The following is a 13465-nucleotide window of genomic DNA, read 5'->3' on the forward strand; positions in this document are numbered from 1 at the left end:
GACTGCTCAGTGTGGCTGGAGCCAGATGGTACGCCTCAGACCCGGGCTTCTTTGCACGGGGTTCACTTGTGCTGGCATGAGTTTGGTCCTGGCTGGGGGAGGGGACTGGTCAGCGGAGGCTCCCAGATCAGCACCAACCGCCCACACCAGATCACAGAGACTGGTGCCACCACGTGGCACCTTGGGTATCACCACATGGTAGACCCTGAGGGTCTACCCAGACGGTGAGATTCAGGGGTGGAGGTTGCAGGCAGGAGGCCCCGCCGGGTGTCTAGCCGCCCTCTCTGCCCCAGCTGGGTACAGCCTTCAAATCTTTCTCCAAGGGATCCCCACTAAGGCGAACCTGGGTGGGCTGACCCCACTGGGGAAACGAGTCCCAGAGGGCAGGTGGCCTCGGCCAGTGGTTTTGCTTTCAAGTGGACCCAGGGGCCATTCTCTACCAGCTATGAGTAGTTCAGATGGCTTCCCCTCCCCCTCCCAGTGGGGGTGGGATACTTCACAAGGGGGCCAGAATGAGGCCTTGGGGAGAGGCATCCCCAGCAGAGTGAGGACACTGGAGGCAGTGGTGGGGCGGCCCCAAGGCCGTCATCTTTAATGGCCAGTGCGGTTCAGTGAGTGGACAGACATGGACGGGACACAGCAGGATACGCCTGAGAAGCCAGCCTTCCCCACCCGGGGCCAGGAGGGCCAGCAAGTCCAGTCCCCTACCTGTTACACAATTCCTTGCAGGGAGGAAGGCCCTTCTGTCCAGCACTTTATCTGGGGGTCCCCCGGCCCTGTAACCTCAGGTGCTGGGGAGCTCTGGGTGCAGGCAGACAGAGCAGGCGAGCCCAGGACACATGGCTACCATCTGGCTGTGTTTAGATGCAGGGTGCGGATCCCTTCGGGATGGTATTTTGGGAGAACTAGAACATCAAAGCAAGGGCTTGAGGCGGTGGGGCCCTTGAGGGAGGGACTGTCTTCCCAGCAGAGGGCCCTGGAGGGGGCAGGTCCCAGTGAAGGGGACCATGACCAGTGTGCCCTGAAGCTCAGAGCCTAGGGGAGTCACTAGGTGGGAACCTGTGGGACCCCTGGCTGCTGGGGGGGGGGGGCTGTCTGGGGCTCTGACCCTCTTAGAGGCTGGCTGGGGTCCAGTAGGGGCCGAGGTTTGCAGACAGCACATGAAGGACAGCTGGGGATGGGAACGTGGACAAGGGTGCTGGGCACAGCCCTGGTTCCCATGGGGTCTGGCAGAACCCAGGGCTAGTGTGGGTGTGGTAATTGGCACAGAAGAGACTAGGCCCCCCACAGGCACTGCAGGCGGGGTCAGGAGGGGCCCTTGGCTCAGGAGGGTGGGGGTGCCCACACCGAGCTGCTCATAGGCTGTCGGGAAGGGAGCCGTTGGTGGTGTCCGTGTGGAAGCAGCTGCTGGGCGCATCCCGTGTGAGGCTATAGGTGCAGTAGGCCACTGCGGAGCCCAGGGTCAGCCCGGTCATGTAGGACACGGTCATCGTGTTCCCTGGGGGCAAGATGGGCTGTGAGGGGGTTGGAGAGCTGCCAACCACCACAGCACCCCTGTTTTATCTCTAGGCCCCTCCCATGTCATGTGGCCCACAACGTGGTCGTGGCAAGAATGCCACATTGCTCCCTTAACTCCCACGTCAGAACCCCTCTCCATCCGGGAGGGCAGACTGCCCATTCTCTCCGCCCACATCCCAGGCCCCATGACACACAGGTGCAACCCCTCCCTGGCCCAGGACCAGCCTCAGGGCCTTGGACCTCGCTGTCCCTCTGTCCATAGCAGTCGCCCTCACTTCCTGCAGGTCATTTACATTGCAAACTGCAGCCCCTTACCTGCCTTAGTGCTTCTCCCCACTCGGGAGAAAAACAGGCTTTCTGCTCCTGGGAAACCCGTGACGGGGGCATTTCTACCCTGTTCTAGAGGGTTGCTGTGAGTTGGCCTCCACTCTGCTCGATTGTAGTGAGGAAGACTTCTCGAAACCTCTCTGCTCTTGAGTTGTCTTGTTACTGGCTCTGGAATGCCAGCCTCCCGAGCCTCGCCCAGAATGGTGCCTGGAGCATGGGGGTGGGGGGCTGGGGCAGCTCAGTAAGTCATTGTGGAATGAATGAATGCACCAGGGACTGAAGACTGTCCCCACACCTCTGAGCCCCTTGCGGTTGACCCCACCCTGATTAGACTCATCTCCCTGACTGACCATGGCTCCTACTGGTGGGCCTCAGTTTCCCCTCCTGGACCTGTATCAGGGCCTTACCTGCCAGCTCCCTCTGCTTGGGGCCCACTTTGCCAGCCGCCAGGATCATGGGCACACTGCCGAAGTAGCCATTGCTGATGCCCAGGAGCAGGGAGAAGACGCAGGGCCAGGCAGGGTGGCGGAGGGCGGGCGCCCCGCTGGGGTAGACGCACAGGATGAAGAGGGGGATGAAGGTCACCCGGAGACAGGAGCAGAGGAGCAGGTGGGTGCCCCGCCAGTCCACAGGCAGGGCCGCCAGGATCTGCGGGGAGCCGGGCGTGTGGGTGCTGATTGCAGACATGCGAAGCTCTGTTTGCTCTAGCCCAGGCCTGCCCCTGCCCAGGCGCTCTTCTGCTGTGCTTACCACAGCCCACTCACTCCGGCTCAGGCACAAAATGCTGACCAGCGGCCTGGTGTTTAGAAACGGCTCATCAGGCCTTTCCTCCTGTCTTAGTCTAGACCCTCCCCTGGAACCTGTTTCAGCAGCATGCCAGCCCCCACGGGCAGACGGGCTGGGGGTCTTCACCTGGGTCTCCCATATGGACAAGGGGTGGTCACTGCCTTGGAACCACTGTTGCCCCTCACACCACCCGTGGGCGCTGCGTCTGTAGGCACGTCGTCATCGTCACAAAGCAAAACAAACAGCTCTGCTTCAGAGTCGACTCCGACTCAGAGTGACCCTTTAGGCCGGGGTGGAACTGTTCCCGAGACGGTGACCTCCCAGGGTGTGACTGGTGGTTTTGACCTGCTGACCCCGTGGCTATCAGCCCAATGCGTACCCCACTCCACCACCGGGCACCCCTCAGCATCGGGCGCTCACCATTCTCCTGCAAGGTGGGCTGACTGGCTTGAGAAACGAGGTCCCTGGGAACCAGGGGACCCTCCGTCACCCACGCCTCCCTGCCAGGAAGCAGAAGGATGCGGTCCCACCAAGGCTTGCTCAGGGAGCCCTGGAGGCTACAGGCTCGGTGGTTCGGACCCATTGGGGGGAAGCTGAGGCAGCTGCTCCCTGCAACCCCTCCCATCAACAGTAATGGAAGTAGTGAAACCATGAGGGCAGGGAGAAAGGGGGAACGGGATCACCGTGATGGATGTATAACACCCCCACCCCCACCCTGAGGGACGGACAGCAGATAGCAAATGGTATAAGATAGGGACATAGTGATTTATAATTTATCAGGGCTTCACAAGGGGGAGAAGGGAGGAGGGAGGGGAAAAAGAGGAGCTGATACCAAGGGCTCAAGTAAAAAGAATGTTTTGCAAAGGATGATGGCAAAATATGTACAAATGCGCTTGATACAATGGATGGATGGATTGTGATAAAAGCTGTAAGAGTCCCCAACAGAATGATTTATATACATACATATATACATGTGTAAAAGATGGGTGGGGGGAAGGTGTACTCTCTAGGGTCGAACGCACCCCTTGACAGTAGTGTGGCCTGGTTCAGCCTTGCTCAAGGGGCCCTGGCAGAGTAGTGGGCAGAGCCCTTGGCTGCTAGCCAAAATGTCGGTGGTTTGAACCTGCCAGCCGCGCTCGAGGGGAAGAGGTGGCAGTCTGCTTCTGCCAAGACGGCCCTGTTGGAAACCCTACGGGCCTTCGCTCTGTCCGCCAGGCTGACTGTGAGTCGGAGGTGCATTTTTTAAAGCCTTGCTCCCTCTTGCGCGCATACATACACACACGTGCGCGTGCCCAGATGGGGCAGCGCCGGGGCTGGGGCCTACCTTGCCCACGAAGTCCGAGAGGTTGAAGACGGCCATGATGAGGATGGGCAGCCACTCGCCCAGGACACAGTGCCGGATCTCGGACTCCAGCCCGGGGAACAGGCACAGCGTGATGAAGTAGGTGACGGCGATGGACAGCATGTCGGCCCAGATGAGCCGTGCCACCACATAGCGGTGCAGCAGCAGGGCTGGGGGAGGGGCAAGGGTAGAGGGCAGTTCCCTGGCAGGACAGGGCTCCCACCTGCCTCTGAGGATGGGCTGACCACGGCTCCCAGGTGGGCTAGGGTTGCTGGAGGAGCCTTTGGACCATAAACGAGGGTGACCACAGGCTGGGGGCCTCAGATCACAGAGATGGGGTCACCTCAGAGAGGGACTGAGACCACAGATGTGGCTTACTGCAGGGGAGGGGGCTACCACAGGTTGGGGGCTTTAATCATAGGGGATGTGGGGTGTGCTCAGGCTACAGAGGTAGGGGTCATCCTAGGGAAGGGCCTTTCAGATGACAGAGGTGGGGTCCCCATTGGGAAGGGGTCTCTTGGGGCCTCCAGGTTGCTCCCTTCGAGGGTGTGGACCTCTCACCTCTGAAGGTGGGCCAGCTCCGCTTGACCCTGGCCTGAGGCACATCGAATCGCATGTAGGTCCCACCTCCACCACTGGTCACCTCATGTGATGGGCTGTCCTTAGGGGAGGCGTTGCTGGCCAGGACTGGGGCTTGGTGCTCCTACAGAGAGGATGGAGGGGTGGGTCAGGTTTGGGGGGGCATGAATATGCCACCCACAGCAACCCCGTGGCCCATCACAGCTAAGTAGGGCCACAGGCCTCTGGACTAGAGATGGGCTGTCAAAATAGGACTGCCCCTCCGACTGCCGAGTGATCTATGGGTAGGGGTGGGCTAGAGGACACAGACCATGCGGGGGAGGGGGGTTCACACAGGAGGATGCTCTATTAGGCCACCCAGACCTCACGGTGATCTCCTGAAGCCGCCCACCCACTGTCCCTCCATTCCTAATGGCCTTCCCTCCTGCTGCTGCCCTTCCCAGAAGCTCCCTGGCCATTCAGGGTCCCATGCCCTCCTCTTAGCCCATCCGTGTCCAGAGTGGGCCTCGTCACACGCCCGACCGCGGGTCCCTGGTCTGCAGACCTCTCTGACCAAGGGCAGTGTCCCTAACTCAGGGCCAGGTTACCAGACAAGGTTTCTATGAACACTCCAGCTCGGCTCTGCTCTGCTGACAAGACCTTGAATGAAAAGCCAGGTTCCTGCCCAGCTCTTTTGGGGGTCACTGGGTGGCATGGCGGCACACCACCACCAGAGGGCGCTCAGCACCTTAGAGAGGCCCTGCCTGCTGGTGAACGGCCAGAGTCCCCAGGGTGGCAGGGCTGGTGCCCAGGCCGGATGTACTGTGGTGTGAGTGAAGAGGGGCAGGCAGCACAGTGAGCCTGGGGGGCTCTGATCTCCGGCTCCCTCCTGACCCACCAGCTAGCCCTTGCCTGGCTGCCCAGCGTCCTCTCTGGTGAGGCCTGACCCCTCTCCTGGCCCCTCCCCTGGTGGAGCCCAGGCATAAGCAGGCCTCCATTACCATCCAGGTCTGCCCCATCTCTGGCAAACATGGAGGGCAAGAGGGACCTGACAGGGGCGCGGGCAGCAGGGCAGGGCCCAGAGGGCACAGGAGGCTGGGGAAGCAGGCTGGGGTCACATGTGCAGGACTATGGGACATGGCCGCTGGAGGGACTTCAGATCAGAGACGGGGTAGCCACACAGAAGTGGGGTCATGATGGGGGAGGGTCCACAGACCACAGACATGGGGTCACCCTAGGGTAGGGGCCTCAGACCACAGAGGTGGGGTTAGCATGGGGAGGGACGTTACACCACATGTGGGGTCACCATGGGGAGGGGCCTCAGACCACAGATGGAGCACAGATGACCCCTGGGGGGTCAGAGCTGGGAGACACGGGTGCCACCCACACGCAGGGCAGCTCCCAGGCCCTGGGCAATGCCCCCGCCCACCCGCCGGCAGGAACTCACGAAGGGGCCGTCTCCCGTGAGCGTGAGCGTGAGGGCCTCGCGGTCGTGGCGGGCGCGGGGCCGGGAGGTGTGGTAGAGCACGAAGCGGCTGCGGCGCACCAGCAGGTGCAGCAGGAAGCAGAGCAGCTCGAGGCCCACGGAGACCAGGAAGAAGATGAGCGTGCTGGCCCGCTCGCCCCGCAGCAGCAGCTTGGTCAGGATGCGACTCAGGGACACCATCACGCCCGCCGTGCCTGCGTTGGGCCAGGCCGGGGCTGCTGCCGAGCACAGCCTGCCTGGCCCCACCCCTGACCCAACCTGACCCAGCTTAACTCAGCCCGGCCGGACCCCAGCCCGGCCTAGTTTAATTAACTCAGCCCAGCTGGACCCCAGCCGGGCCCAGCCCAGCCCGGCCCAGTCCAGCTTAACTCAGCCCAGCCGGACCCCAGCCCGGCCTAGTTTAATTAACTCAGCTCAGCCGGGGCCCCACCCCACCCCGCCCCAGCCCGGCCCGCCCCTGCCAGACCCCAGCTTAACTCGGCCCAGTTCAACACAACCCAGTTTAGCTCAGCCCAGCTTGGCCTACTAATCCCAGCTCAACTCACCCCATCCCTCCCCTGCCCTGCAGTGCCCAGCCTAATCTGGGTCTGGATCAGCACCCCACCCATCTCCCCCCACCCCCTCACACACACATGGATGATAGGGAATTAGCTGACACTAGGTCTCACTTATAAACACATGTATACACCAGGTGTGCAATGGGTCATAACACACAATGTATGTCTCCCTGGTGATGACAGAGATGCAGATGCATCGATAGATGAATGATTGACAGATGGGTGGATGGATGATAGATAACGGTTAGATGGTAGATAGACAAAGACATGATAAATAGGTTAATAAATAGGTGTAGACAAATGACAGATACTAAGCTGATAAATAGAATGATGAGATACAGACATAGAGACTGATATAGACAGACCATAGGTAGATAGAGGCATGATAAGAGATTAATGATAGGAATAGGTAGGTGATAGAAAGATAGAAGGGCAGGTCAATGATGATTATAGATAGATGATAGGGGACAGATAGATAGATGATATATAGATGATAGATAATAGACAGATGATAGGTAGACAGACAAGAAATACAGAGACACAGGATAAGACTGATGATCAGTGATAGGTGATTGACGGATAACAGATGACTGAAGGGAGGGAGAGGGAACAGCCAGTGTTGATGGTAGGCGAACCTGGGTGAAGGGCACTGCAGACACACACACTGGGCACGGGCTTCTCATGTCACCTAGGAGCCCACTCGGCAGCGTGCACACACATGAGCACACATGCCCTCCAGCTGGGGAGCCCACCCCTCCTCATCTCCAGCTAGGAGAGGGAAGACGCTGGTCACCCTCCCCAGACCCGCATCCCCATACAGGGGCACCCCTTCCCAAGCCAGGGTGGCCCGGGCAGATAGATACTCACTCTCCCCGGTCATCACCCCCTGCGTATACCTCTTGGGCAGCATCCCCGTGTACCCGTAGAAGCTGGATTGCTGCACTTGAGAGAGAGACAGAGAGTCTGAGAGGTGCAACCGTGAGACCCCACTGCTCACCTGCCAGTTGGGGGAAAACACTCGCTGGAGAGCTGGGGGGGGTGGGCGGGGAGGCTGTGTGTGTGTGATAGAGAGAGAGAGAGAGAGTGAGGGGACTTGAGACAACCATGCTGGGAGGGCATGACAGATGGACTAGAAGAGGCTTGTGGAGAATACATGGGAAACACCTGAGCTGACTGAGTCATCTTACCGCTTTGTAAAACCTCGAACACACATGCACACACAGTGGGAACCGGGTCGAAACATAAAACCTATTTCTCCCTGGTGGTCAGTGTCTCAAAAGCTTAAACGTCTACAAAACCAGTGGCCGGGAGCCCTCCACACTGCCCCAAGAGACTAAGAGGCTCAGGAGACCCAAGGAGCTTTCTGGAGGAAATGAAAAGGCCAGACGTAAGAAGGCAACGCAGCCACTGTGTGTTTTCAAGTCGGATTCTCAACTCAATTACTCCTGCTAATGAGCTGATGCCCACTCACAGCGACCCTGCAGGACAGGGTAGATGTGCCTCAGGGGGTCTGAGACTGTCACTCTTGACAGGAGAAGAAGGCCTCATCTTTCTCCCACACAGCAGCTGGTGGTTTCAAACAGCTGACTTCGCAGTTATCAGCCCAACGCAGAACCACTACGCCACCAGGGCTCCAGGTTGGATTGTAGATCCTTTATAAAAATAAAAATACTATGGAGGATGTTCTCAAGGTGATTTGTGGAATGTGAGTGTGGGCAATCGTTCCGAGAAGATGCTCCGCTCCCTGATGTGGGTCCCTGGGATTGGCTCTAGTAGAACCGCCAGGATCTTAGTGAATGGGCACTGGAGCCCTTAGGCATGAGCTGTGATAGCATGGGCTCAAATGACTGGGGAGACAGGTAGATGGTACATGCTGGGTGGACGGATAGACGGATGGATGGATGGATGGATAGACGGATGGATAGATAGATAGATAGATACGTGGTAGATAGGTTGATGGATGGAACTAGGTGACAGACAGTAGGTGACAATAGCTGATAGGTAGACGGACAGAAGGGTAACAGAAGGCTAATAGATTAGCGACAAACAACCCTAAACTCACTGACATCGAGTGGATTCTGACTCACAGCGACCCTATAGGTCAGGGTAGACCTGCCCCTGTGGGAGTAGAGAGCCCCATCTAGATCCCTAAGAGGGGCTGGTGGCTTCGAATTGCTGACCTTGTGGTTAGCACCCCGAGGCGTCCCCACTTCGCCAACCACCAGGCGCCTCTAGAGGGAGACAGGTGATATTTGGGAGAAGGAGGAGGCTCTGTGCTCCAGGAGGACAGAAGCACACAGGGAGTTCTAGCCTGTGCGGCAGGGCCAGTGTCGGAGGAGACTTGCTGGCAGAGAGACCTGATAGGTAGTCAGGTAGCTAGGCAGTTGGATGCTAGAAAGAAGACAGATGATGGACAGATCGTAGGTGGATGGACAGAGTGAGGGACGGAGGGGAGGCAGGAGGGACCGGCAGCCCGTTGGCTGATGGAGAATCCGGTGCAAAGGTATGTGTTCACGTGGATTCTTCCTGCAGTCCTCCTGTATATTGGATGCTGTTCCACAACAAGAAGTTAAATATATCAGTGTTTGGGAGCCATTGCCCAAGGATGTAGCACTGGGAGCCCGGTTTATCCAGGGGAAACTGAGGTGCTGGCCGTGTGTCCCTGTGCTTCATGCCCAGCGTGTGCCCTGGCACTGCTTGTGCCCAGCACATGGGGGCAGATGTGTGTGTGCAGGCCACCGTGGAACCGGCAGCAAGGAGGAGCCCGCCTTACCTGTGCAGCCGAAGGCCACGGTGCCTACGGCGGCCAGGTTGATGGCATAAGCCTGGTCGTGGGAGAAGAGCTGCAGCCACACGTCGCAGATGCTGATGAAGAGCAGGGGGCCAAGGGCAAGGAGGTAGCCTGCAGGGGGGCGGGGGGAGGAGGCCAGTCAGGGCTGCAGCCTGGGGTCCCATGCCAGACACTCCCGGCCTCTGCCCCTCCCCCTGGGATGCTGTTTGTTTTCAACACAGAGAGTCTGAAGGGCATACAACAAAGTGTGGGAGCCAGTGCCCGGGGTAGGGGGGCAGTCTCATGAACAGACACCGCCTTAGTGTCCCCCGGGCGGGTGTGCCGTGACTCCATCCTGAGCGGAGCCATAACGTCCTTGGAGGCGTGCCTCCAGCGAGGGAAGGCTGGTGGGGTGGGCCCTGTGTGGGCTGAGAGACCCCGGGCGGCGGGGAGGCGTACCTGCGGTGATCCTGGTGTGCAGGCTCAACCTCTCCACCAGCACATTGTTCAGGAGCACGGCCACCAGGGCCACCAGGATGTAGGTGAGGCTCATGTCAAACACGATGGAGGTCCCTGGGACGGGCCAGTTCAGAGCAGGTGCTCAGGAGGGGGGTGCTGAACCTCTGAAGGCGCCACCTGCCACAGCTGGTCCCTCCTCACCCTCCCAGAGAGGACACATTGACACTACCACCGAGCACCCCAGCACAGGGACCCCAGCATGATGTCCCCAGAAGGTGAGCTACTGCCCCAACGCCACTCAGCATTCCACAGCTGAGCCAAGGTTGGGGTGAAGGGCTCCCCGAGTGGGGGTCCCCAGACAGGGCGGCGGGGCGGGCCCACCTGGGTACTTGTGGTGCAGGTAGTCCACGTCCGTGATGAAGCTGTTGTAGGGCAGCAGGAAGCCCACGCCGGCCAGCAGCATCGCGAAGTAGATGGCATGGTAGCGGTCGTCGGGCGCCGGCTCCTCCGCCGCTAGGCCCCGAGACAGCAGGTGAGATGTGGGCAAGTCCATTCACAGCCGCAGCTGCCCCCCTGGGCTCCTGCCCACCGCCATGGCCACAGCAGTGTGCCGTTGCCATGCGCTTGCATGCAGCATTCTGCCCTTCCGTGCCACCCTGTCCCTGCGCTAGAGCCACGGCCTCCACAGCCACCGAAGACAGACAGCTGCACCCTGGCACTGAGCGCTCCAGCCACCACCACTGAGGTCCCAGCACCACGGATGGTGTTGCTGAGAGCAGGAGTGGGCCGTCCCTTCCACGGCCATGGGACGGGCAGTGTAGACTGTTACCATTTGGCCGGGAGAAGGCTAGCACCTTGGGGAGTGGCCAGAGCCTCTCCCTCATCTGCAAAGAAAGGGAGCAACCAGAGAAGAGACCCTCATCTCTGGGCCCGGGGGAGGGGGTACGAACCCTGAGAACATCGCTATCACACGCTGGGTGCCTGTCAACTGAGTACCGGGCACAGCCCCTCCCAGCCCTCTGTGGGGCTCTACTCTGATGCGGCATGTCCCTCATACTGTGCCACGCACGGAACACGCACCCCTGCAAAGAACATGCGTCCATATGACACGCACCCACACACAATTGCACATATATTTAACATGCACTCCTGCAAAGAACACCCATATAACATACACCCATGCACAGAACACAGACCCATATCACAAGCACTCCCTCAAAGACATACGTCCACATTACCTGCACCCATGCACAACTGCACATCCATTTAACACACACTCCCGCAAAGAATACCCACATAACATGTACCCATGCAAAGAACACGCACCTATATGGCACACATCCATGTAAAAAGCACACACCGACCTAACACGCATCCACCTTAAGAGTATGTGTTATTAAGGAGGAGACGAGCCAGTCAGAGTGCAGTATAGCACCGATGAAACATACAACTTTCCTCTAGTTCTTTAATGCTCCCCCCCCACTATCATGACCCCAATTCTACCTTACAAATCCAGCTAGACCAGAGGATGTACATGGGTACAGATAAGAGCTGGAAACACAGGGAATCCAGGACCTATAAACCCATCAGGACCAATATTGAGAGTCCCCATACCAGAAGGGGAAGGGGAAGGTGGGGGAGACAGGGGGAACCAATCACAATGATCAACATATAACCCCTCACTGGGGAAAGGACAAAAGAAAAGTGGGCGAAGGGAGACATCGGAGAGTGTAAGATATGAAAAAAAATTTTTTATAAATTATCAAGGGTTCATGAGGGAGTGGGGGTGGGGAGGGAGGGAAAATGAGGAGCTGATACCAAGGGCTCAAGTAGAAAGCAAATGTTTTGAGAATGATGATGGCAACAAATGTACAAATGTGCTTGACGCAATGGATGGAAGTGTGGATTGTGATAAGAGTTGTATGAGCCCCCCAATAAAATGATAAAAAATATATGTGTTATAACATACCCACACAAATAACACATGCTCCTATAGCACCCCCATATAATATGCACACATGTACAGAACACACACCCATGTACAGAACACACACCCATCATATGACATGCACATACTTTAAGAACACACACACACCCATCTAACAGGCACCCACGCAGAGAACACGCACCCGCACAACATGCACACACTGTATGACCACACGCATACAACACGCACATCACACATAACGGCACCTCAATTTGGAACGCCTGCTCAGCGCATGCACATCATTCGTATGGGTTTTCCAGGTGTGAGAACGGGCTCTGAGAAGAGCGGTGACCAGATGCGCAGCAACTGTGGGCTGGCAGGGTCTGCAGGTCTGATCTCACGCGCCATCGGCCATTTCCTCATGGGGGAAACCCAGGCACAGAGGGGTCAGGCCCTTGCCCAAGGTCACACACTGACCAGTTCTCTTCTCGGGCCCCTCCTCGTCACCTCTGATGAGCGACATGACTTGCTTTGGCCAATGAATGTCACCCAAGAGACCCACGCTGCTTCCAGGTAGAATCTTTACGGTCAGATGTGTGGTTCACCTGGGGGTCTGTTGCCTGCCTTAGGGATGGGGAAGCCCACCACTTCAGCCCGGCTCTGACTGAGCACCTTGCTGAGCATGCGGCATGGACCTGTCTGTTGCTGCAGAAGACAGATACCAGCTCGAGTACTCCAACACTCCCCCGGGGGCTCCCTGGGGGTGGTACGGATTGAACTGTACGCCCCCCCCCCAAGTTATGGTGAACCTGGCCCCTGTGTCCTGTTTGGAAAGAGACTGTTAATCAGGTTACCACGAGGTCATCCTGGAAAAGGATGGGTCCCCATCCTAACCAAGGACCTGGATGGTACAAAAGGCCGTGGGAGAAATGACTGGCAACCACTTCCATGAAGCTGGCCACCCATGGCCCACACAGGGGTCAAGTTGGCCACCACAGGTAGGGTTTGCATCTGAGCCAACCCGTGTCTGTATAAAAGCGAAGAGACGCAGAAACAGGGAGGGCGTGAACATGTGACCACGAAGCCACAGAGCTGGGAGAGGTAGACCGAGGGTCTCTGACCTCAGCCTCCCGAGCTGGCATTCCTGTTGGCCAAGTGTGCCCATGTGGCCACATTTTTATTTTGCAAATCAGGCGTCTTTTGGCCAATCTCTGCTTTGGACCAGATGTACCCCATGCCCGGGGTTCCTGTCACTCACCAGGGTCCATGAAGGGCGGGCCTCCCCTGCCTCGGGCCCCCTGGCCCTGCCCAGTCCCTGCGGTGGCCACCTCCTCCTCCAATGGATAGCTGTCAAAGCTGAAGCTCATGACAATGCTCCTGTCTGGGGTGGCCGCCAGGCTGGCCTCCCGGAGGCGCTGGCTCCCAGCTGCGCCCATGGCCCCCGAGCGAGCTGTGGGGAGAGAAGAGGAGGCATGAAGCAAACACCCCCTGTCCCGCAGGCCCCCAACCCTGTATCTCCAGGGGTAGGGGAGCCTTCCTTCTTAGTCACCCCCAACTTCTAAAGAGGGACACGGAGAACATTCAAAGTACAAGAGCCAGTCAATAGACACTGCTCTCGAGGTCCCAGCCCCCTCCACACGGGTTTATTCCAACTGAGAGTGTTCAGGGGACAGACAGACAGCTGTAGAGCCCCCCTCAATGATCACACTTAGCCTCTCATTCTCCCTCAAACTCA

The 13465-nt window shown here is 58.3% G+C and overlaps 1 protein-coding gene across 1 annotated transcript; it reads right to left on the bottom strand.

Moving 5' to 3' along the window:
• Positions 1-575: 575 nt before the first annotated feature.
• Positions 576-13166, bottom strand: SLC29A4 (solute carrier family 29 member 4). The gene is made up of 10 exons (XM_075527572.1): positions 12989-13166; positions 10185-10316; positions 9804-9917; positions 9348-9476; positions 7442-7516; positions 5979-6211; positions 4535-4676; positions 3956-4143; positions 2253-2493; positions 576-1498 (listed from the first exon to the last, which is right to left on the bottom strand). Exons 1-10 carry the CDS (start codon positions 13164-13166, stop codon positions 1356-1358), a joined length of 1575 nt encoding a protein of 524 aa, XP_075383687.1. The 3' UTR covers positions 576-1355.
• Between the last annotated feature and the right edge of the window lie 299 nt (positions 13167-13465).

Source organism: Tenrec ecaudatus, chromosome 12, assembly GCF_050624435.1.
Source record: "Tenrec ecaudatus isolate mTenEca1 chromosome 12, mTenEca1.hap1, whole genome shotgun sequence".
NCBI lineage: Eukaryota > Metazoa > Chordata > Mammalia > Afrosoricida > Tenrecidae > Tenrec > Tenrec ecaudatus.

Excerpts from the sequence above, each read along its gene's own strand:
- SLC29A4 (XM_075527572.1), bottom strand. The coding sequence starts at position 13,166 with ATGGGCGCAGCTGGGAGCCAGCGCCTCCGGGAGGCCAGCCTGGCGGCC. Across the intron at positions 9,477-9,803 it reads GCACACCAGGATCACCGCAG|GCTACCTCCTTGCCCTTGGC; the intron begins GTACGCCTCCCC and ends GCCCCCCTGCAG. Across the intron at positions 7,517-9,347 it reads CGTGGCCTTCGGCTGCACAG|TGCAGCAATCCAGCTTCTAC; the intron begins GTAAGGCGGGCT and ends CTCTCTCTCAAG.